A 20186-nucleotide genomic window follows, 5' to 3' on the forward strand; every position below is an offset into this window, starting at 1 on the left:
ACTTTTTTAAAAAAAAGTCATTGTTTATTATGGGGACCCTGAAATAATGAACGACAGAAAAAAGGGAGGAGAAGTAATAAGCTCACAGTTGTCCACCTGCCCTGTTCTAAAAAGTTGCCATTACTTCTTTTGATCCTTTCATGCCCTATAAAATACTCCGGATGAAAAATTCGCTCGAGACACGTAAATCAGAAGGGATATTACTGGCGGATGAAAGAAATAGATTAAGGATAGGAGAGCTGTATCGTTACAAGTTTTCGGTGAATAAAAATGAGCTCAAAGAACAAGGGATAGATGTATCGCAACTATTCGTGAGAATTAAAAACGAAGAAAGTCCCCTGCTCCGGCCAGTGTATTTGACCGGGCCGTATTCCTTTTACGTTGATATTAGACCGCATAATTACAATGAGAACCGCAAGTTTCGAGGGACAGAGGCTATTCCGTTTATTGAAAACTTGAAACCAGACGAAAGGTTTAAAGTAAAGATATTACTGAATCGTAATTCCAGAGTTGGTAGTAGTTCTATTTATTCGTGGACTATAGACATTGTTTCGCAATTAGCGGTGACCACGATCCCGAGGTTGGAATTCACTTTTAGAATAGGAACGACAAGGAAAGTGGTCAAGAAAACTAACGGTCCGTTTAAAAGTGTTGAAGGTGTTGCTTTGGAGATATGGGACACTAAAACTCTTTGGGATTTGCCACCAAAATATCCAGAAAAGCCCGTACATCTGGTTATAGTGACACATGGGATATTCGCCAATATTGGGTGCGATATGTTATATATGAAGGATAAACTTGAAGAAATGACGTTCCCCATGGACGAGTCTATTAATCCAAATATAATTGTTCGAGGTTGTATGGATAACGTGGGCAAATCTAGTCATGGTATACATTGCTTAGGTGTAAGAGTTGGAAAGTATGTTCTTGAAATTGTTGATGAGTTGAACAAGAAGTACAGAGTAAATAAAATATCATTCATTGGGCACTCCCTGGGGGGTCCAACCCAATCTATGGCAATCCGCTACATAACCGTGAAAAGACCAGATTTTTTTGACCCAGTGAAAGGTGTCAAACCCGTTAATTTTATTACGCTAGCGAGTCCCTTCATCGGTGTCATTGGTGATTTTCCCTTCTATTTGTCTGTTCCACTTGATATGGGCGCCCTTGGGTTGACAGGAAGAGACCTAAATTTGAAATATACACCCTTAACATCCAGAGATGGGTTATATACCGATGATGAAGCATATTCGGAACGTTCAAAATATATACTAGAAATCCTTCCACAAGCACCAGCTAAAAAAATATTTGAAGCCTTTAAGAGAAGAACAGTCTATGCCAATATCATGGATGATGGTATTGTTCCCTTAAGAACCGCTGCCCTTTTGTATTTAGACTGGCGAGGTATACATAAAGTTCAAAAAATTAGGAAAGAGAATAAAAAGTCTTCAAAGTCCAAGGGATACGAATCCTCGGTGACACCAGAGAGTAAAGAAGTATCGCCATTATCTAACGAAAATGGCCATAATGTTGGGGAGATTCCTGCAGAAAGTCCTAATAAGAAGGCAACCTTACAATGGACCCTACCACAGGCTGTCATACATGGAGGCAGGATAAATAAATATACAAGAGGTCAAACTAATGAGGCTGTCTCGGATTCGGATAGTGAACAAGGAGTAACCACTAATGATCAAAAATTCGAGCCTCCAAAAGAAGCTAATACCTTATTATCCGCGTTATCGGTACTGACAGCGTCTATACCAGATCAAGAATATATTAAAAACCCTGCCGTAAGGAAAGATGAAATTGTTCATGACAAACTTTATCATCCAGAAGAATTGCCTCCCTTACATTACGAGAATAGGCCCATAGTTAAAAAGCTTATATATCCTAATGAGAGTGTCAATAGGATTCAAGAGCGTATTGCCAGGGAATGGCAGGAAACGATGACTTGGAGGAAGGTCTTGGTGCAGATCAAACCAGATTCACATAATAATATTATAGTGAGAAGACGATTTGTCAATCTGTATGGTTACGTTGCCATCGAACACATGGTTGAGCACCATTTCGGTACCAAAGTTTGTAGCGAGCTTGTTGATGATCCAAACGAACCAAAAGATGAACCAGACCAGCCTCGACAGTCGGACCAGTCAAATGGGCGCAACAAGCCTAGCAAATCGGAAAAGTATTGACAAGGAACTAAAAAATATCTTATCGAATTTTGATCTTGAATATATAATGAGTAAAAAAAATGAGAATGATAGCAGAGAAAGCTATATATTTCTCTAGTTTATTTGTAATGGCTACTGTAACTTTCGCATAGTGCAAGTATAAAAAAATGTATATAAAAATATTATTAGCCCTGTAGGGGGCTCGAACCCCTAACCTTATGATTAAGAGTCATACGCGCTACCGATTGCGCCAACAAGGCCACTTAATTTGAAATCTTCCTCATTCAAGGTAAAAAAGTGATTGCGGAAAAGCGGTCAGTACAAATTCAAACAAGAAGCTTATGTCGGAATAGGTGTTTCTTGACATAACATTCTTTATGTTGATAATTAGTTAGTTTGGTAAGTTGAAATAATTAAGAATAAGCAGTCCTTTCTTATTATTATATAAGAGAGGTATATAAAACACACGCTGATTGGTTATATGAAACCCAATGGTTCAAGTATAATTCAGAACATTGATAATGAGTTCTCAGATATAACTTATCTTCTTATGTACTAATTTCTGAGCAATTAGTAGATCTTTATCTTATTTTTTTTGGGGTAAAATGTATTATTAAATTTTACCCACCCCAATATAATTAGTGTCAATGTACGAGAATACCTATGTTGACATAAAATATGTTATGTCCGAGATCACCTATTCCAACACTTTATGTCGAAATAAGTAATCTTGAACATTCTTTAATATGACATTAATTATGTTGAAACAGAAATATTCACAGGCAAGTATTGAACATGGATACAATTGACTTTTTAAATTGTATGATGATCTTTGGGATTCCATTTATTTCTTGACGTTATAATATTATGTAACTAGATTATACTAGAGATTCTCCTCATGGATTTAGGAATCCACAGGAGAATCAGTAATTTTGCATAATATTATAAACGATTCTGTTCCTCTTTTTATATGTCGTCATCCATTGATCCTATTACAATATCAATCCTTGCGCTCCAGCTTCCATTAATTACGATGACAGTGTTGATCCTGTTTTACTGGTTTTATAGTTTATGTCATCTTTTAACACCGTATATAATAGTAATAGATGGACGATAGTAGAATCTTGTTCCAACAATTAGTAATAGTCTGTTCAGTTGTCTTCGGTGGCCGATTACACTACACGAATGTCACTTGTGTGAGCGAATGTAGCCCCACTGGTGGTGGTTGGGATGGTAACTCCAAAAAATAGGTCGCTTAGCTTTCTTTATGTTTTAAGCCATACGTGAACTGCAAAAAAAAAGAGTACTATTTTATAAATCTTCGACACACTACGTGAGTGAGATCTTACCACTAGTACCATTCTTGAGCATAGAAGTGACATTTCCCGTTGGATTGCATGGAAATAGAAATACCAGACACGCCGAGTATGTAAACATGATTAATGTGATCGATTTGATACCTGATGAAACCGCACCATACACCAACGCCGTTAAACAGACTTCCACTTGAAGGTCATGAATATCACCAGCGATATTAAAATTAGGGCCCGCACAAACAAAAATAATCCTCTCCTAGAGCTCTTGACTATCTCAGAACGTATATCTATCTCAGCGTTTTCAGGATGACTATCAAACATTATGCCGATGAGAACTCTATGGCCTCTAAACCTCACTACCATACATACTGTACGCATGAGTATTGATTTGAGATCGGCTCTAATGTCATCACGACAGTTTTATTAGGAAAGTAGTGATCTTGACTCTTGCAGGAAGTAATAGAGAGGTCGCACAAAAAAAGCTACAATGCTTTAAGCTCTCTTTTGTTACAGTGTTCTTGAAGAAGGGAGGTAAACCCAAGTAATTTTGGATAGCTTTTCAAGCGCTTGAATAGCGTTCGTGTTCTTGGTACATCAATTTTTTAATTAATATTTAGGCGCGTTGGCCTACAAACCCGGAAAAATCATTACTTTTTTAGCGGGCAAAAATCAAATATAAACGGAATTAACTATATTGAAAGTTGACTTAGAATATACAACCAAGAGAGAAAAAGGAATAAAAGCACCTTCAAATGACTGTCATAAAAACCGAGCCTTCAACCGAGGTTGCGTTGTATTCCCCAACAGCAAATGAATCTTTGAATAAAAATGAAACCGTAAAAAAGAGAGAAAACAATAAACAATCTCCTTCTTCCAATATAAATAGCCGCTCAAGTATAACGAAGCATAAAGTTGCTGCCAAGGCGCCGGAAAAAAAGTCAAAGGATTCAGAAAAGCAAGATCTTTCTGCTTTTTTGTTAAATCCTTCGCTGATTGTAAAACCTTCAGAGGGGAAAAGAAAAGAAAATGCTGTGGCAGTTAGCGACACACCAAATGTTAAGACCGAGCCCACAGGATTTCAGTTGCTGACCCCAATTTCAAAGAAAAGGGCTTTAAAAGAAAAACCAACATCTGGTAAATACGATAATATTGATTTTTCGAAGGAGGAGAGAGCTTACAACCAAAAAAAGCCAAAAATACTTTCTCCTGCTACAGAGACTTCCCCCTCTGAATATAAGTTCTCGTCAATTGTAGAAAATGTATCATCTCCGGCTAAACAAAAATCACAGGAACTAACTGAAAATCCTGGTGAGTACCAGAAAATACAAAACTATCTGTTCGACAAACCAAATCTTTTAGATACGTGTCTCCAAGACTACTCTAGTATGTTACCTGCTGACATAGCAGAGGAGGATCAAGAATTTTTTATTAGTGTAGCCGATTCGACATTGGAAGAGTGGACAAACAAGGGCCAGGAAATCCTTGATCAGCAATTCCAACTCTACCAAGAAATAATAAAGAAACGAATAGAATTGAGCTACAAATTCAAAGGGATTATATCAGTCATCAATGATAGGGCAGACGCCTTGGAGGAACAAGGCCAGCAATTAGAGGGAAAAATCAAGAAAGTCAAGAGTTTAGCCAATGAAATTCTCGACATTATATAAATAATTCATAATTGTTCCAATCTGCTATATATATTTTTCAGAAAAAAGGAGACGAATGGTCTTGAGGAGATGATATTCCTTTTTTGATAATGAATCATATCTTTCATATTTTAGATGATATTGAAATTATTTAACTATACATAAGGAGAGTCCTCAATGAAAAGGGGTAAAACAGATGACATGATAATAACTATATTAATTCATGCTTCTTAAGTTCTCTTTTTGTAACGTCTGTCTCTTTGAGCGGAAACATTGATGACAGATAATGGCAATTTCAAACCCAAAGATTTAACCAAATCAGAAGTTTGGTTGTCGACGTTCAAAACACCGTTAGAACGAGACAAGTCCAAAGCAGAGACTTCTGGGACGTATTGATCCTTTCTTTCTCTTTCTTCTTCTTGCAATTTGAAAGAGATACCTCTAACTGGACCCTTTTGGATTCTCTTCATCAAATGGGTAGTGTAACCAGCAATCTTGTTTCTCAATCTCTTGGATTGGATAGTGGCGATTTCATCACAAAGTCTCTTGTTGGTTTGGAAATCCATGGTCAACTTTGGATAGTAACGTTCAATCAAAGCCTTGGAGGCACGCTTGACGGTCTTAGTTCTAACTCTACCCTGTGGAAATATTTATAATCGAAGATTATAACATAAGTTAGTAAAATGCCCTTTCTTTAACAATTTTGGATAAAATGGAAAGCATCATTTAAACGCAATTGAATATTTTCATGAGAATAGAGGTCTTAAGTATCTTCCTCATACATTCTCCTTAACACCTGTCGTAATCAATGTTTCATAGCCCTCTCATCTATTTATCTGAAATACATTCCACTGGTTCTCTTGTTTTCACTGTTTTCCACATTTTTCAATAAGTTCTGCCCTTAAGTCATGTTTTCGATATCATATCCATCACGTTTGGTGCTCCATCCACATTTCTTGGTACGTACCATTTTTTATTAGTTTGTCTTTATCTATTTTAAACTATCCTGGGATGAAAGAATCAAAGCTAATTCAGTAATATAAAAATACGTATTTACTTAAAGTTTACCCTTAACAGAACTAACACGAGCAAGGTAAAGGCCTGGGAGAGGCCCAGCGAACCGCGGTCTGAACCTTCTCTCTCATCTTCATTGCTATGGGCAGCGCGAATAATTCCGTTCAATGCGCGTTCTGAACTAAAGTTTCAAAAAAGCTAGAAAAAGTCGTCGCAAATATTGAAAAATATTCCGGAACGTGTATGGGTCTAAAAATGCAAGATGTATGGGGGTCGCAGGAAGTTTTTTAATTTCGCTGATTTTTCCAGCAGTTCAAATATTAGTGAAATAAACACGACTTTTAGAGGAAATGTTAGAGTCGCGATGGTAACTAGGCTAGGTTGAAGAAAGTCACACATAAGGCTCTTTGGAAACAATTCCATTCCCAATAAAGTTTTCAACTTTAATACATACATTCGGTGAAGAGGATGTCTAACAAATTCCATTGTGATGTTTGTTCAGCTGATTGCACGAACAGAGTAAGAGTGTCATGTGCTATCTGCCCGGAATACGACTTATGTGTACCCTGCTATTCACAAGGCTCATATACAGGAAACCATCGCCCTTACCACGATTATAGAATAATAGAAACCAATTCATATCCTATTCTTTGTCCTGAGTGGGGTGCAGATGAAGAACTGCAATTAATCAAGGGAGCGCAGACTTTAGGGCTCGGTAACTGGCAAGATATCGCTGAGCATATAGGTAGCAGGGACAAGGAAGAAGTTAAAGAGCATTACCTGAAGTATTATCTGGAAAGCAGTTACTATCCTATACCTGATATTACTCAAAACATACACGTACCGCAAGACGAATTTTTAGAACAACGAAGACATAGAATTGAATCATTCAGGGAAAGACCGTTAGAACCCCCTAGGAAGCCTATGGCATCAGTTCCGAGCTGTCACGAAGTTCAAGGTTTCATGCCTGGTAGATTGGAGTTTGAAACAGAGTTTGAGAACGAAGCAGAGGGACCAGTCAAAGATATGGTTTTTGAACCCGATGATCAGCCTTTGGATATTGAACTAAAGTTTGCCATCTTGGACATATATAATTCTAGATTGTCAACAAGAGCAGAAAAGAAAAGGTTATTGTTTGATAACCATTTGATGGATTACAGAAAATTGCAAGCCATTGATAAAAAAAGAAGCAAAGAAGCTAAAGAATTGTACAACCGAATCAAACCATTTGCTCGCGTTATGGCTGCACAGGATTTTGAAGAATTTAGCAAGGATATACTGGAAGAGCTACAATGCAGGACAAGGATACAGCAATTACAAGAATGGAGAAGCAATGGTTTAACGACGTTAGAAGCAGGCCTTAAATACGATCGAGATAAGCAAGCAAGAATTAGCACGTACGAGAAATTTGGCTCTTCTACGATGGCATCATTAAATGAGGGCAGTAGTCGTTACAGATCAAATTCCGCGCATAGATCGAATGCAGAATATTCTCAGAATTATAGCGAAAATGGTGGCAGGAAGAAAAACATGACTATAAGTGATATTCAGCATGCATCTGACTATGCATTGTTGTCCAATGACGAGCAGCAACTGTGTATACAGCTCAAAATTTTACCAAAGCCATACCTTGTAATCAAAGAAGTCGTGTTCAGGGAGTTACTAAAGACTGGCGGCAACCTAAGCAAAAGCGCATGTAGGGAACTACTGAATATAGATGCAATTAAAGCAAATAGAATATACGATTTTTTTCAAAGTCAAAACTGGATGTAACAAAAAACAAAGAAAGCAATTGTAATTATTATTGAAATCAAAAAGGCTTTTTATTCAGAACTTTTTATATACTATACAGCCGTCCCTCCTTTTTTTTTTTTTTTTTGTATTATTAGAAGAATAACATTTGTTTGATTTGTGATAGCATTTATAAGTCTACACTAATTTATTTAAAGTTTTTTGACAATCAGGTCTAGGATTTTGTATCGAGGATCGTCTTCCGCATTCATCTTTTTCAAGTAGTTGTCTTGTAAATAAGTAGAGTACTCGCTCTTTAATGATTTGATTAGCGAATTATCCAATTTCGATACGTATGCAAAGTGTTTTTTAACGGACAACTGCAATTGGTCAATATCAAGCTCTTGAACTGGCATGTATCTGATATTTAACGTGGTGTCAATCAGTACTGTTTTTAAATACAACTCGGGTAAATCCTTACGGAGCGAAAGATCGTACATATCGTTTTTCCAAAATTGCAAAATGTGATTGATAAGATAATCTCTTTCTAAATCTGGGAATTCATCAAATAATTGGATATATTTTATTGATTGATTAAACAAGTAATTCAACGCTTCTTTGTTCAATTCAGAATTCATCTTAGAGTCTGAAATGGCATAATAGCCCTTATGCTTGTTAATGTAATGTTTACCTAAAGTTTTCATACACACGTCAAAAATAGTCAATGCAATATCTCCACGTAGCGCTGGGTTAGTCTCTGCATTACCTAACACGTTTATATCTGCTTCGGGCAGTTCATTCAATTTATCCTTCATAGAATCGCCTGTTGATGGAACTTGCACGTGAGATTTCTCTTCATCATTGGTCTCAGTATTCTTCTGTTCGTTTAGCATATCTAGTTCTTGTTCTCTTTCATTGATCAAACCCATCACTTTTCTTCTGTTAATCAACTTAGTGATGAAATTCAATTCGAACTTTATATATTCGTACCATAGCTTAGGTATATCAGGATTAAACTTCAAACCGTTCTGGAAGATGTTTCTACAACTCTTGAAATTAGCGTGAACTTCGTACTCGTACTTGGCACAACTAATCCATATATCCACATTTGTTGGATGTAATTTCAATAACTGGTTATAAATGTTGTGAATCTTCTTATATGATGTTTGGTTACCTCTAGCCTTCATGTAGTTCAAATACATGGCCCAGAACTTCAAATCTTGTGGAAATTTGTTCGTTCCTCTTTGATAAATAAAACCTATTCTTTGTTGAATGGACCAGTCAGATAGACTGTTAGTCTTTTTAGCCTGTAAGATTCTTTTACATCTCTTGGCACGTAGCTTGTTGACGTTGGTTTCATAATCAATGTATTTTACGTAATCGTTAATACTGGAACCTCTAGAGTTTAGCCTATGTTCAAAATCGGTTCTTTTTTTCATGATTAAGGAAACCTCATTCTTGGTGAAAAGTCCCTTTTCCACCAGATCATCCATTTCGGGAATACATTGCTCCAAATAATATCTGGTCTTCGACATTATTGTGGTTTTCGGTTGGTTTTTCTATAGGTTACACTGCCGGTACTGACCACTTAGACGTGCTATATACTCTTATTCATAGCGATCATGATTTTTAGCTCATCGCCCAAATCTTTTTCGAAAATTTTCAAGGATACCCGGACATGAAACGCGCGGATTTCCCACTATTACTAGTAAACTCAGTAATCAAGAGTGCGGTAAAACCATAAACGTGGATCTAACTTGTTGGATCATTCTATTCTGCGAAGTGTATAATTGGAAAGTTCATCAGCGAAGGAAGCTTTTCAGGGTTTAGCGCAAAGCCTTCATATCTTGCGAACATCTCAAACTATTTTATTCTTTTACCAACAACAATACTGCTCTGAGCTTGTATCTAGATAAATGTACAGAAGAAGTTCAACCCGAAGCTCATACATGGTGTAAGCGTTCTTGACTTTTAACATAAAAGGCGATTACCATGAAAAGAATCAATGACGTCGGACCTGACTTCAGAAAAGTATCTCCGAGATGAGCAAATGAGTGTCTATCGACTGTCCTGCTGATTGATGTTTTCTGAAGAATCTGTCTTCTTTTTCTCAGTGCAGCTTTTGAAAAGTCTCAACGTTCACTCTTGCGCTAGCTCTTGTTTTGAAATGTCGGCCGGCAGCAGCGGAAATTCGGAAATAGCCGCCAAGACGTTTAACATCCGTACGTTTGTCCACCCGTACAGTTTCTTTGAAATTTTCTGAATCCACATTTTTCAGACAACGGGTTTTTCCCGGGAAAGGTGCAGGTTGTGGGCAGTTGCAGCTTCTGAAGACACCGTTTCCCGCCCATCTGCGCGTCCCAGTATCTCGGCCGGGAAAGTGTGTGTCGTCTAGCCAGCTCAGACCCATCTAGTCACTCGACCACAAATAATAGCAAAAATGGGGCTAAATGAAGATACCTGTCTATATGTTAGACGTCCTACATTAAAGATTGAGATACAAGTGAACGTATACACAAGAGCGGGTAAAGATGTCTTTAATTGTCCAAGAACAAGGTTCCTTCCAACACATTTTACGGTATGTTTGAATAGAGATGAATTATGGCAAAATATAATGAGAGCTTGGGCATATGACAGGCAGAGGAGAAAGGACAACCACTGCGGCCTGCTGAGACAAATATTGGCTAATGGACTAGAATTGTTTTGATGACAGTGGCCCTTGAAGTGCGTTAGGAAAGCTATAATGGTACTCGATGAACAAACTTACAATAAAAAAAACTGCAATACCGAGACTAAGCGCTTATCATGACAAGAATAGTGGAATTCGAGGGGGAAGAGCTACTGAATACAAACATGGCCCAAAGTAAATCAGCTGTCATAAAATAAATGTCCTGGCTTTCACATGTTAAGATGCTTTTCCATATTTGTATCAGCCTGAATTCAGCCACCACCAATTACATGTTTTCTTTACTAACTTTTAGTTAATGAATTTGGTTTCCCACCTAAATTTGGCTTTTTTATACAGTTTGTTGAACACTAACGTTGACGGTAACATCAAGATCGTCTACGCCTTGACTACCATCAAGGGTGTTGGCCGTCGTTACTCCAACTTGGTCTGTAAGAAGGCCGATGTTGATTTACAAAAGAGAGCTGGTGAATTGACCCAAGAAGAATTGGAAAGAATTGTCCAAATCATGCAAAACCCAACTCACTACAAAATCCCAGCTTGGTTCTTGAACCGTCAAAACGACATTACTGACGGTAAGGACTACCACACTTTGGCTAACAACGTCGAATCTAAGTTGAGAGACGATTTGGAAAGATTAAAGAAGATCAGAGCTCACCGTGGTATCAGACACTTCTGGGGTTTACGTGTTAGAGGTCAACACACCAAGACCACTGGTAGAAGAAGAACTTAAGCTGATAAGATTAACCAATTTTAATCTTTTTTGTACAAGTACATATATTTACATAGCACTTCCTAATTAACTTTTCTTTAGAAAGACTAAAGAGAAGAAAATTAATTTTGTGACGATAACTTCACCTTCCTGATATTACGAGTTTCAAAATAGAAACGAACCTTGGAAAGAACATAATATTACATCTACTTGTATATGATACTACGATTTAAGACGGGACAAAATATCCTTTTCTAGCAACCTTTTAAAAGGCAGCTGATTTGTGTACACCCGGTAAATATATATGCCCCGAATCGGCCACCAAGAAATGTTAGTTTTCAAAAGAGTTCATTTCAATCTCTCCTAGAGGTACTCTTTCATATGCATTGAATTTTAAATGATTTTCTTTTTTTTCAAGACTGTCGATTGGTTCGTTATGACTGGTACTTGTTAATGTTCTTCTAGCAACCACAGGTTTGCCATGGAACTTCAATTGTCTACCCGGTTTACAAGGGGTAATATGATCGTCTTTGAAAATCGATGCAGAGATGTTTGGAGGTGAGGTCTTTAATAACTCCGCAGTAATGGTCTTGCTAGAGCATGTTGGGGTGGAAGTAATCTCTAAAGTAGCATCTGAATATGATATCATAGAAATCGAATCACTGGAGTGAATCTTGCAACGGCTTGCATTACCATTGTTGTTTTTGTGCTTTTTAGCAGCTTGCCTTTTGTTCTGGAACCATATTTGAACAGATTTTTCGGACATGTTACACTGTTCGGACAACTCCGTTCTCTTGGTCTTACTAGGAGTGGGACATTCATCGAACGCAGTCTGCAAAATTCCTAACTCATGCGACGACGTTCTTCTTCTTTTTCGACGAGCCAACCGAGCGTTATCGATCTTCGGTTCCTTTTTGGGAAACGTTTCTTGTGAATGTGTAATGAATGCAAATGATCTTTTTTTGTCACCCTTTGCTCGTGGCGTCAGGATGGCTTTAGCTGCAGATAAAGGTGTGAGAATGTTAACTTTTCTATAAGAATGCGTACCCTGAGCTGGCTGTCCTTTGGTAGGGTTCTTGATTGTTGGGGTAAAGGGTGAAGGGGAATGAGAACTCGGCTTCTTGGATTTGGATAAAGGTGTCCTGGAAGTAGCCAAGCGTTGCGATAGGAAGCTCAGAGGTTGCGGGCTATTACTGTTCGACCTTGCCTCATCGCATGGGCTTTTACAAGTGCTTACGACCGGTCTTGGAAGGTGCACAGACGTAGCCAAGGGTGGGAGCCTGATAACACCCTGTTCATCACTGGGAAAGTTTGTGTTTGGTAGAACATGCATCTGAAAAGGCGAGCTAGAATTACTTGTAAGAATGGCCGGTAGAGAAGGAAGCACCATATTTCTGCTTTCCATACTATAAAATGCTAATGTTTGATCTGTTATGGCTTTTAATTGCTTGAGTACCTGGGGAGCAGAAAAGAAGTACAAGAAATCCTCTACGCTGGCAGAGCCACAAGACACTCGCCATATATATATTTTTAGACATTCATCTGTGACTATACTCAAACAAATAAACAATGGGTATACGAAGAATCTGCCTGAAATATCTCATACCATTAACCCAATTCAGCATTGATATTAGACATACGTACGTATCCCTGCGCCGTAACCGCGTTGGATGTTTACCATTCCGGGCTTTTGGCGCGCGTCATGTCCAAATCGGGACGTGGTTTCTTGCCGCATCGGGAAGTGTGATCTGCTATCCCGTGCGGCGTTTTCTCTGGGCATACCAAACAGAATGCGTGGCGGCTCTCTTTGCACGGGATGGCACGAATGTCGGTATTACCCGAAATGGAAGGAGATATGTCTGGATTGGGACTCGGCACGTTTGAAGTTATATTGCACTTTTTTAATTACAAGATCCATGTGGGAGACCTAAAGGGTAAGGATACAACCTAGATAGAAAGCAGCCTAAAGTCGGCAAGTTCCAGTTTTTTTGGTAGGGGTGAAGTGTTTATATAGGTTCTGTATCTCTTTGTCACCAATTTTGCTCTGTGTAAGTGAGAGTAGAGCTAGTCAGCTACTTTTCAATGGTTGTAGTGGGTAAGAGTAGAGTGCACGATGTAAGCATGAGTAGGCCGCACAAGAGATCGTTGATTGCCATTTTTTCTACCTGCGTTTTGGTGTTTCTCGTGTTTATAATTGATGCTAAATTTGAATATATAACCCTTTTCCCCAAATCTTTGAGTGGTGGAGGTAAAGACAGGTCTATTGAATCGTTGAGGGATAAGGAATTTACAAGACTAGGCTTGACACCCAGAGAACCGATAATTGTAAGGGATGTAAGATCTGGGAAGGATAAGAAATTGCATGGCAGGTTCCTTCATATCACTGACATGCACCCTGACTCTTACTATGTAGAAGGAACTTCCATAGATGCCGTGTGCCATTCAGGTAAACCTGACAAAAAGAATGATGTAGCCCCAAAGTTTGGAAAAGCAATGTCTGGATGCGATTCTCCTGTTTTATTGGTGGAAGAAACTTTGAGATGGGTTAAAGAAAACTTGAGAGATAAGATTGATTTTGTTATCTGGACTGGTGATAATGTCCGCCATGATAATGACCGGAGGAATCCAAGAACAGAGGCGCAGATTTTTGATATGAATGATATTGTCGCAACAAAAATGACTGAAATATTCAGTGCTGGGAATGAAGAAGATCCAAGAGATTTCGATGTATCTGTAATTCCAAGTCTTGGTAACAACGATGTTTTCCCGCATAACATGTTTGCATTGGGACCTACTCTTCAAACCAGGGAATATTATAGGCTTTGGAAGAATTTCGTTCCGCAACAACAGCAAAGGATATTTGATAGAAGTGCTTCGTATTTGACGGAAGTCATTCCGGGGAGGCTCGCTGTTTTGTCAATTAATACACTATATCTATTTCAGGCTAATCCCTTAGTTGACAATTGTAATTCGAAGAAGGAGCCGGGCTACCAACTCTTACTCTGGTTAGGCTATGTCTTAGAAGAACTAAGACATAGAGGAATGAAAGTATGGCTTAGTGGACACGTGCCTCCAATTGCAAAAAATTTCGATCAATCTTGTTATGACAAGTTTACCCTATGGACTCATGAGTACAGAGACATAATTGTTGGAGGATTATATGGACATATGAATGTCGATCACTTCATTCCAGCAGATGGTAAAAAGGCAAGAAAATCTCTTCTCAGAAATTTGGAGCCGTATAGTCGTGTTCGAGAAGGAGGAGAGATTGCAGAGGAGGAGGAGGATGATGATGATGATGATGAAACTAATCTAAATAGAATTCTGGGTCATGCAATGACTGCAAAAGAAGCCTATTTGATGGGTGCTAAGCCATCTAACAAAGAAGCATACATGGACACCGTTCGTGATACACACTACCGTAAAGTATGGAATAAGCTGCAAAGAGTTGAATCGGAAGATACCGTGGAGAGTGAAAACAAGAACAAAAAGAAGAAGAACAAAAAGAAGAAGAAGAAGAAGAAGAAGCCAATCACTAGACAAGAGCTTATTGAGCGTTATTCTATTGTAAATATAGGTGGTTCTGTCATTCCAACTTTCAATCCTGCCTTTAGAATATGGGAATATAACATTAGCGATATAGCAGATGAATCCGACTTCGGTATCTCGAAGGATAAACCTTGGGATGAGTTTTTTGAATCACTAGACAAGATTATGGAAGAATCCTTACTGGAAGACGAACCGGACAGCAAAAACATTGACTCCCGAATTAGCAGCGAGGGCTCTGACAAAAAGAAAAAGCGAAAGAGTGATGATAAAACGGTTCCAGTTGAAATGCCAGAAGGATACGGACTAGGTCCCGCGTATGTACCGCAACTGTTTACTCCAACACGTTTTGTTCAATTTTATGCCGATTTGGAGAAGATTAATAAAGAATATTATAGCTCATTGGATGAGTCGAAGGATGTTTTCAAGTATGAAGTAGAGTACACCTCGGATGAGAAGCCGTACTCGATGGACACGTTAACAGTAGGAAGCTATTTGGATTTGGCAGGTAGGTTGTATGAAGACAACCCTGCATGGGAACAATATGTTGAATGGTCATTTGCATCTTCTGGCTACAAAGATGATTGAGCGAAGTAGGTGTATAAAAGGCATATTCTTTTTCCGTATTTTTTTCTGTCTATAGTGCTTCTGTAAATCAGTAAAGCTAAAAAAATATATAAAGCATTTTTGTTATCGTATATAGGCGAATGTATCTTTGTTTAATCAAGGGGACGAAGGGTTACCATATAAACTTTGATTAGTTGTTTGCGCTTTCAAAATACTCTTTAGAATCTTTGACGTCGGGTTTGATGGTGGCAGCGCCCGGAGTCCAGTTACATGGCAAGACTGTACCGTTCTTGTCAGTCCACTGGAAACCTTCAACCAGTCTCAAAGCTTCGTCAACATTTCTGCCAACGGAAAGATCATTGATGGTGATGTGTCTAATTGCACCCTTTGGATCGATAATGAATAAACCTCTCAAGGCAATACCTTCTTCTTCAATTAGGACACCATAGTCTCTGGACAAAGAATGATTGGTGTCGGCTAATAAAGGAACATTGACTGGACCCAAGCCACCGTCCTTTCTAGCAAGGTTGGTCCACGCCAGTAAGGAATATTCCGAGTCGGTGGAGGCAAATAGAATTTGGGCACCTTGCTCCTCGAACTTCTTGGCAGCATCGGAAAATGCCACAATTTCAGTTGGACAGACAAATGAAAAGGCTAATGGCACAAAGGCGAGAACAACATATTTACCTTTGTATTGTTCCAAAGAGATTTCTTCGAAGATACCGTCGACTACCGCTGTTTTCTTAAAAGCTGGGGCTTGTTTTTGAACTTGTGCTACCATGTTTACCTCTCGAATGTTTTTTTCAGAATAAGCTAATTTTCAGCAAAAGTGGTATTTTTTCTTGCTTTTGGTGATATCTAGATATGCTTCGTACGAATACTCTTAGAACTAAACATGATGGAAACCAATTGAATATATCTTTGCGATGCCCGTGCCTTATATATATTACATTGGATTTTTTTCGACCTTCGAACCTCTGTTCTCGGTTTAGCGAAAGGCTTTTCAGATGTGTAAGAGAAAGGACGGGCCTCGCCTCTCCCTATACGATATTATTTGTAAGACGGAGCCAACAGCCGGCCATGCGCTAATGACTAAGACGAGTGAAGAAGAAGGGTGAACATGAGCGAAGGACCTGCGATCAACTAAGGAACACCCGGTAGCCTCTTGTCGGTGCCTAACGTCATGGTCGATTGGCAACTTTGCCCTGGCACTCGCCATATTGATGACTTGGCACTGAGATTCTAGAAGAATATTCGGATGGTCTCCGTGCTTAGTAATAAGAAACAGGAACTGGTCCAGATAACTCGAGAAGTTCTATATTATTATTATCTAATTAGTGGTTGGATTTTCTGTTTTCCTTATGTTATAGTACTATCTTGCTCACTGTAAGCTTAGTAATGCCTATATACGGTTACATTAGTTTTCAGCGAAGATGAAGTCCTTCAATTCCTTGTAGGCCCTGTCCAAGTCCTCGTTAACGATGATTTTTTCATGAGCGCCAGTTTTGGCGTATGCTAATTCAGCTTCAGCGGCGCTTAATCTCTTGGAGATGGATTCTTCGGTTTCAGTACCTCTGCCCTCCAGTCTCTTTCTCAAATCGTCGATCGATGGTGGAGCCACAAACAAAAATCTAGCATTTAATTCTGGGACTTCCTTGACAGACTTGACACCTTGCATATCGATGTCTAAAATACAAGTCTTACCAGTTTCACCGACTTGTTTGACGGAAGCAACGGTGGTACCGTAGTAGTTGCCAGAAAATTGAGCCCATTCGATAAATTCATTGTTTTTAATCATGGATTTGAACCCTTCTACATCAACAAAGTTGTAGTCTTTTCCGTTGACCTCACCGGCTCTTGGAGCTCTGGTAGTGGACGAAACACTAAATCCGAAGGATTTTGGGTACTCAGCAAATAGTTTCTTCAATAAGGTAGATTTACCTGTACCGCTTGGACCGGAAATAACAATAGGACGGGACATTATTTGTTAGCTCTGTGGTTTTATCTCAGATGTTTTAACAGGATTTCAAGCCGAATACAAGTAACTATCGGGTATTTATTCATATTCAAAACTGATTTGTTTTCTTATTTTTTTTTTTCAAATTTTTCAAGCAAGAATTTGAGATGTCCCCGATGCGTGTAAAGTCAGTAATAAGAAACTCACACGAAACTTACGCGCCTTAAAAGTACCCGGCATCATCTCTTAATCTCACATGGACTTCAAGCGTTTGTTGTCCTCAAGTATCTTGCAATTCTGCCCCTGTCTTGCCTAGTTAGCACGGACTACGTGAAGTATCTGTCATTTGGGGTCAATGAAGGTGTACGAAATACAACTGGATACGTTGGGTATTCTGAGAGCACCTGACATCGTGAGGCATTTTTATTAATTAGCTTGCAATAGCTTCTTTTTGCAATGCGTATTAACTAGCTTTGTTTATATTGTTTCAAATCATTATTTACGATGATATGGTTCCTATTAACTTTTTCTATCTACGGTAAGGTGAAGGGCACCCAAGATCGCCATATAGATGTAGATGTAGTGCGTTTGAAGTAAACGACAGAAATCGCAGCATAATCCTTAAATTGCAATTAGCACACTATATTATATGGAAATATGTTATCTAAGGTGTTGCTAAATATAGCATTCAAGGTGCTGCTGACCACCGCTAAGAGGGCCGTTGATTCTGATGACGATGATGAACTTCTTCCTTCCCCTGATCTACCGGATGTCGATGATCCCATAACAGGTGATCCCGATGTAGATATAAGCCCTGTTACTGAAGAAATGTTCTCTTCATGGGCCTTATGCATCATGTTGTTCTTATTAATCTCTGCATTATGGTCAGGTTATTACTTGACTCAAAAACGTATAAGAGCGGTACATGAAACTGTGCTTTCAATCTTCTATGGTATGGTTATCGGGCTGATAATAAGAATGTCCCCCGGGCATTATATTCAAGATACTGTCACGTTCAATTCCACCTATTTCTTTAATGTCCTGTTGCCACCTATCATTTTAAATAGCGGGTATGAGCTGAATCAAGCGAATTTTTTCAATAATATGGTATCCATCCTAATTTTTGCCATACCGGGGACTTTTATATCTGCTGTCGTAATAGGTATCATACTCTATGTCTGGACTTTCCTAGGATTGGAGAGTATCGACATTTCATTTGCAGATGCAATGTCTGTCGGTGCCACTTTATCAGCTACTGACCCTGTTACTATCCTTTCCATATTCAATGCCTATAAAGTTGATCCTAAATTATACACAATTATTTTTGGCGAATCTTTGTTAAATGATGCAATTTCTATTGTCATGTTTGAGACTTGCCAAAAATTTCATGGTCAGCCTGCGACATTTTCTTCGGTTTTTGAAGGGGCAGGCCTCTTTTTAATGACCTTCTCTGTTTCATTATTGATCGGTGTTCTCATAGGAATTCTTGTTGCCCTTTTATTGAAGCACACTCTTATAAGACGCTATCCTCAAATTGAGAGTTGTCTAATCCTGTTAATTGCCTATGAGTCCTATTTCTTTTCCAACGGTTGCCACATGTCTGGTATCGTTTCCCTGTTATTCTGCGGTATCACTTTGAAACATTACGCTTATTATAACATGTCAAGAAGATCACAAATCACCATCAAGTATATCTTTCAACTGCTGGCAAGATTATCGGAGAATTTTATCTTCATTTATCTAGGCCTGGAGCTTTTCACTGAGGTGGAATTAGTTTACAAGCCACTTTTAATCATTGTCGCTGCTATTTCTATATGTGTAGCACGTTGGTGTGCCGTATTTCCACTATCTCGATTCATTAATTGGATTTATAGAATGAAGACAATCAGATCCATGAGCGGAGTCACTGGCGAGAATATCTCTATTCCTGATGAAATACCTTACAATTATCAAATGATGACATTCTGGGCCGGACTGCGTGGTGCTGTGGGGGTTGCTTTAGCCTTGGGTATTCAAGGTGAGTATAAATTTACTTTATTGGCGACGGTTCTTGTTGTCGTAGTTTTAACTGTTATCATCTTTGGAGGTACTACGGCAGGAATGTTGGAAGTTTTAAATATCAAAACTGGTTGTATAAGTGAAGAAGATGTATCTGATGACGAATTTGATATTGAAGCTCCAAGGACAATCAATTTTATGAGTGGTAGCCCCATGCCGACAGGTTTAGGGCCATATTCTGATAACAATTCACCTGATGTTTCAATAGATCAACTAACAGTCAACAACAACAACAACAACAACAACAAGAGTGTTCCTGATCATCCATCAATGGGTGACAATACCTTCGGAGAGTTGGACGAGACCGAAAACACCAGCCCTAACTTGGGAAGATCATCAATCGATAAGCGTAATTTAAGAGATAAGCTAGGCACGATCTTCAACGCCKACTCACAATGGTTCCAGAATTTTGATGAGCAAGTATTGAAGCCCGTGTTCTTGGATAACATGTCGCCGTCCATACAAGACTCAGCCACTCAGTCTCCTTCCGAATTCACTTCCCAAAACCACTAGACTCTTGCCTATTTTAGTATAAATATATCAATTAAGTGTTTATACATTCCCTTAGTCAGCTTTTAAGAAGAGCTTCCTCTTTTATGCCTCCTTTCATCTAACACCCTTTTGCTGGAATACATATATAGACACACCTATATAAGTGTTCTTATTAGCAAGCTATAACGTGCGTTACCCGATCGCAAAACGCTCTTCATTTTGCCGCTTTGTGATAATGAGGAATTTCTACTAGCTTCTAAAGAGCTGAATACTGAATCATCATAATCCAG

At 38.7% G+C, this 20186-nt stretch overlaps 11 protein-coding genes and 1 non-coding gene across 12 annotated transcripts; 6 read left to right on the forward strand and 6 right to left on the reverse strand.

Annotated features, from left to right (window-relative positions):
• Positions 1 to 140: 140 nt before the first annotated feature.
• Positions 141 to 2192, forward strand: DI49_0611 (putative hydrolase; the record flags this gene model as incomplete). The annotated part of the gene is made up of 1 exon (XM_018363840.1): positions 141 to 2192. One exon carries the CDS (start codon positions 141 to 143, stop codon positions 2190 to 2192), a length of 2052 nt encoding a protein of 683 aa, XP_018223969.1.
• Positions 2193 to 2358: 166 nt separating this feature from the next.
• On the reverse strand, positions 2359 to 2431 carry DI49_0612. Its single transcript has one exon. It is a non-coding gene; the product is annotated as a tRNA-Lys (tRNA).
• Positions 2432 to 4239: 1808 nt separating this feature from the next.
• Positions 4240 to 5154, forward strand: ECM11 (Ecm11p; the record flags this gene model as incomplete). The annotated part of the gene is made up of 1 exon (XM_018363841.1): positions 4240 to 5154. The coding sequence occupies one exon, from the start codon at positions 4240 to 4242 to the stop codon at positions 5152 to 5154; it is 915 nt and encodes a 304-aa protein (XP_018223970.1).
• A 209-nt stretch (positions 5155 to 5363) lies between these two features.
• Positions 5364 to 5699, reverse strand: RPS17B (40S ribosomal protein eS17; the record flags this gene model as incomplete). Its single annotated transcript, XM_018363842.1, has 1 exon — positions 5364 to 5699. The coding sequence occupies one exon, from the start codon at positions 5697 to 5699 to the stop codon at positions 5364 to 5366; it is 336 nt and encodes a 111-aa protein (XP_018223971.1).
• Positions 5700 to 6615: 916 nt separating this feature from the next.
• ADA2 (chromatin-binding transcription regulator ADA2) lies at positions 6616 to 7920 on the forward strand (the record flags this gene model as incomplete). Its single annotated transcript, XM_018363843.1, has 1 exon — positions 6616 to 7920. The coding sequence occupies one exon, from the start codon at positions 6616 to 6618 to the stop codon at positions 7918 to 7920; it is 1305 nt and encodes a 434-aa protein (XP_018223972.1).
• Positions 7921 to 8090: 170 nt separating this feature from the next.
• UTP6 (snoRNA-binding rRNA-processing protein UTP6) lies at positions 8091 to 9413 on the reverse strand (the record flags this gene model as incomplete). The annotated part of the gene is made up of 1 exon (XM_018363844.1): positions 8091 to 9413. The coding sequence occupies one exon, from the start codon at positions 9411 to 9413 to the stop codon at positions 8091 to 8093; it is 1323 nt and encodes a 440-aa protein (XP_018223973.1).
• Positions 9414 to 10409: 996 nt separating this feature from the next.
• On the forward strand, positions 10410 to 11297 carry RPS18A (40S ribosomal protein uS13; the record flags this gene model as incomplete). Its single annotated transcript, XM_018363845.1, has 2 exons — positions 10410 to 10456; positions 10904 to 11297. 2 exons carry the CDS (start codon positions 10410 to 10412, stop codon positions 11295 to 11297), a joined length of 441 nt encoding a protein of 146 aa, XP_018223974.1.
• A 310-nt stretch (positions 11298 to 11607) lies between these two features.
• Positions 11608 to 12681, reverse strand: YHP1 (Yhp1p; the record flags this gene model as incomplete). Its single annotated transcript, XM_018363846.1, has 1 exon — positions 11608 to 12681. One exon carries the CDS (start codon positions 12679 to 12681, stop codon positions 11608 to 11610), a length of 1074 nt encoding a protein of 357 aa, XP_018223975.1.
• Positions 12682 to 13358: 677 nt separating this feature from the next.
• On the forward strand, positions 13359 to 15410 carry PPN1 (endopolyphosphatase; the record flags this gene model as incomplete). The annotated part of the gene is made up of 1 exon (XM_018363847.1): positions 13359 to 15410. The coding sequence occupies one exon, from the start codon at positions 13359 to 13361 to the stop codon at positions 15408 to 15410; it is 2052 nt and encodes a 683-aa protein (XP_018223976.1).
• Positions 15411 to 15579: 169 nt separating this feature from the next.
• TSA2 (thioredoxin peroxidase TSA2) lies at positions 15580 to 16170 on the reverse strand (the record flags this gene model as incomplete). Its single annotated transcript, XM_018363848.1, has 1 exon — positions 15580 to 16170. The coding sequence occupies one exon, from the start codon at positions 16168 to 16170 to the stop codon at positions 15580 to 15582; it is 591 nt and encodes a 196-aa protein (XP_018223977.1).
• A 636-nt stretch (positions 16171 to 16806) lies between these two features.
• Positions 16807 to 17370, reverse strand: GUK1 (guanylate kinase; the record flags this gene model as incomplete). Its single annotated transcript, XM_018363849.1, has 1 exon — positions 16807 to 17370. One exon carries the CDS (start codon positions 17368 to 17370, stop codon positions 16807 to 16809), a length of 564 nt encoding a protein of 187 aa, XP_018223978.1.
• A 633-nt stretch (positions 17371 to 18003) lies between these two features.
• Positions 18004 to 19917, forward strand: NHX1 (bifunctional K:H/Na:H antiporter NHX1; the record flags this gene model as incomplete). The annotated part of the gene is made up of 1 exon (XM_018363850.1): positions 18004 to 19917. One exon carries the CDS (start codon positions 18004 to 18006, stop codon positions 19915 to 19917), a length of 1914 nt encoding a protein of 637 aa, XP_018223979.1.
• Between the last annotated feature and the right edge of the window lie 269 nt (positions 19918 to 20186).

The sequence above is a fragment of the Saccharomyces eubayanus genome, chromosome II (assembly GCF_001298625.1).
Source record: "Saccharomyces eubayanus strain FM1318 chromosome II, whole genome shotgun sequence".
In the NCBI taxonomy this organism is placed as follows: domain Eukaryota; kingdom Fungi; phylum Ascomycota; class Saccharomycetes; order Saccharomycetales; family Saccharomycetaceae; genus Saccharomyces; species Saccharomyces eubayanus.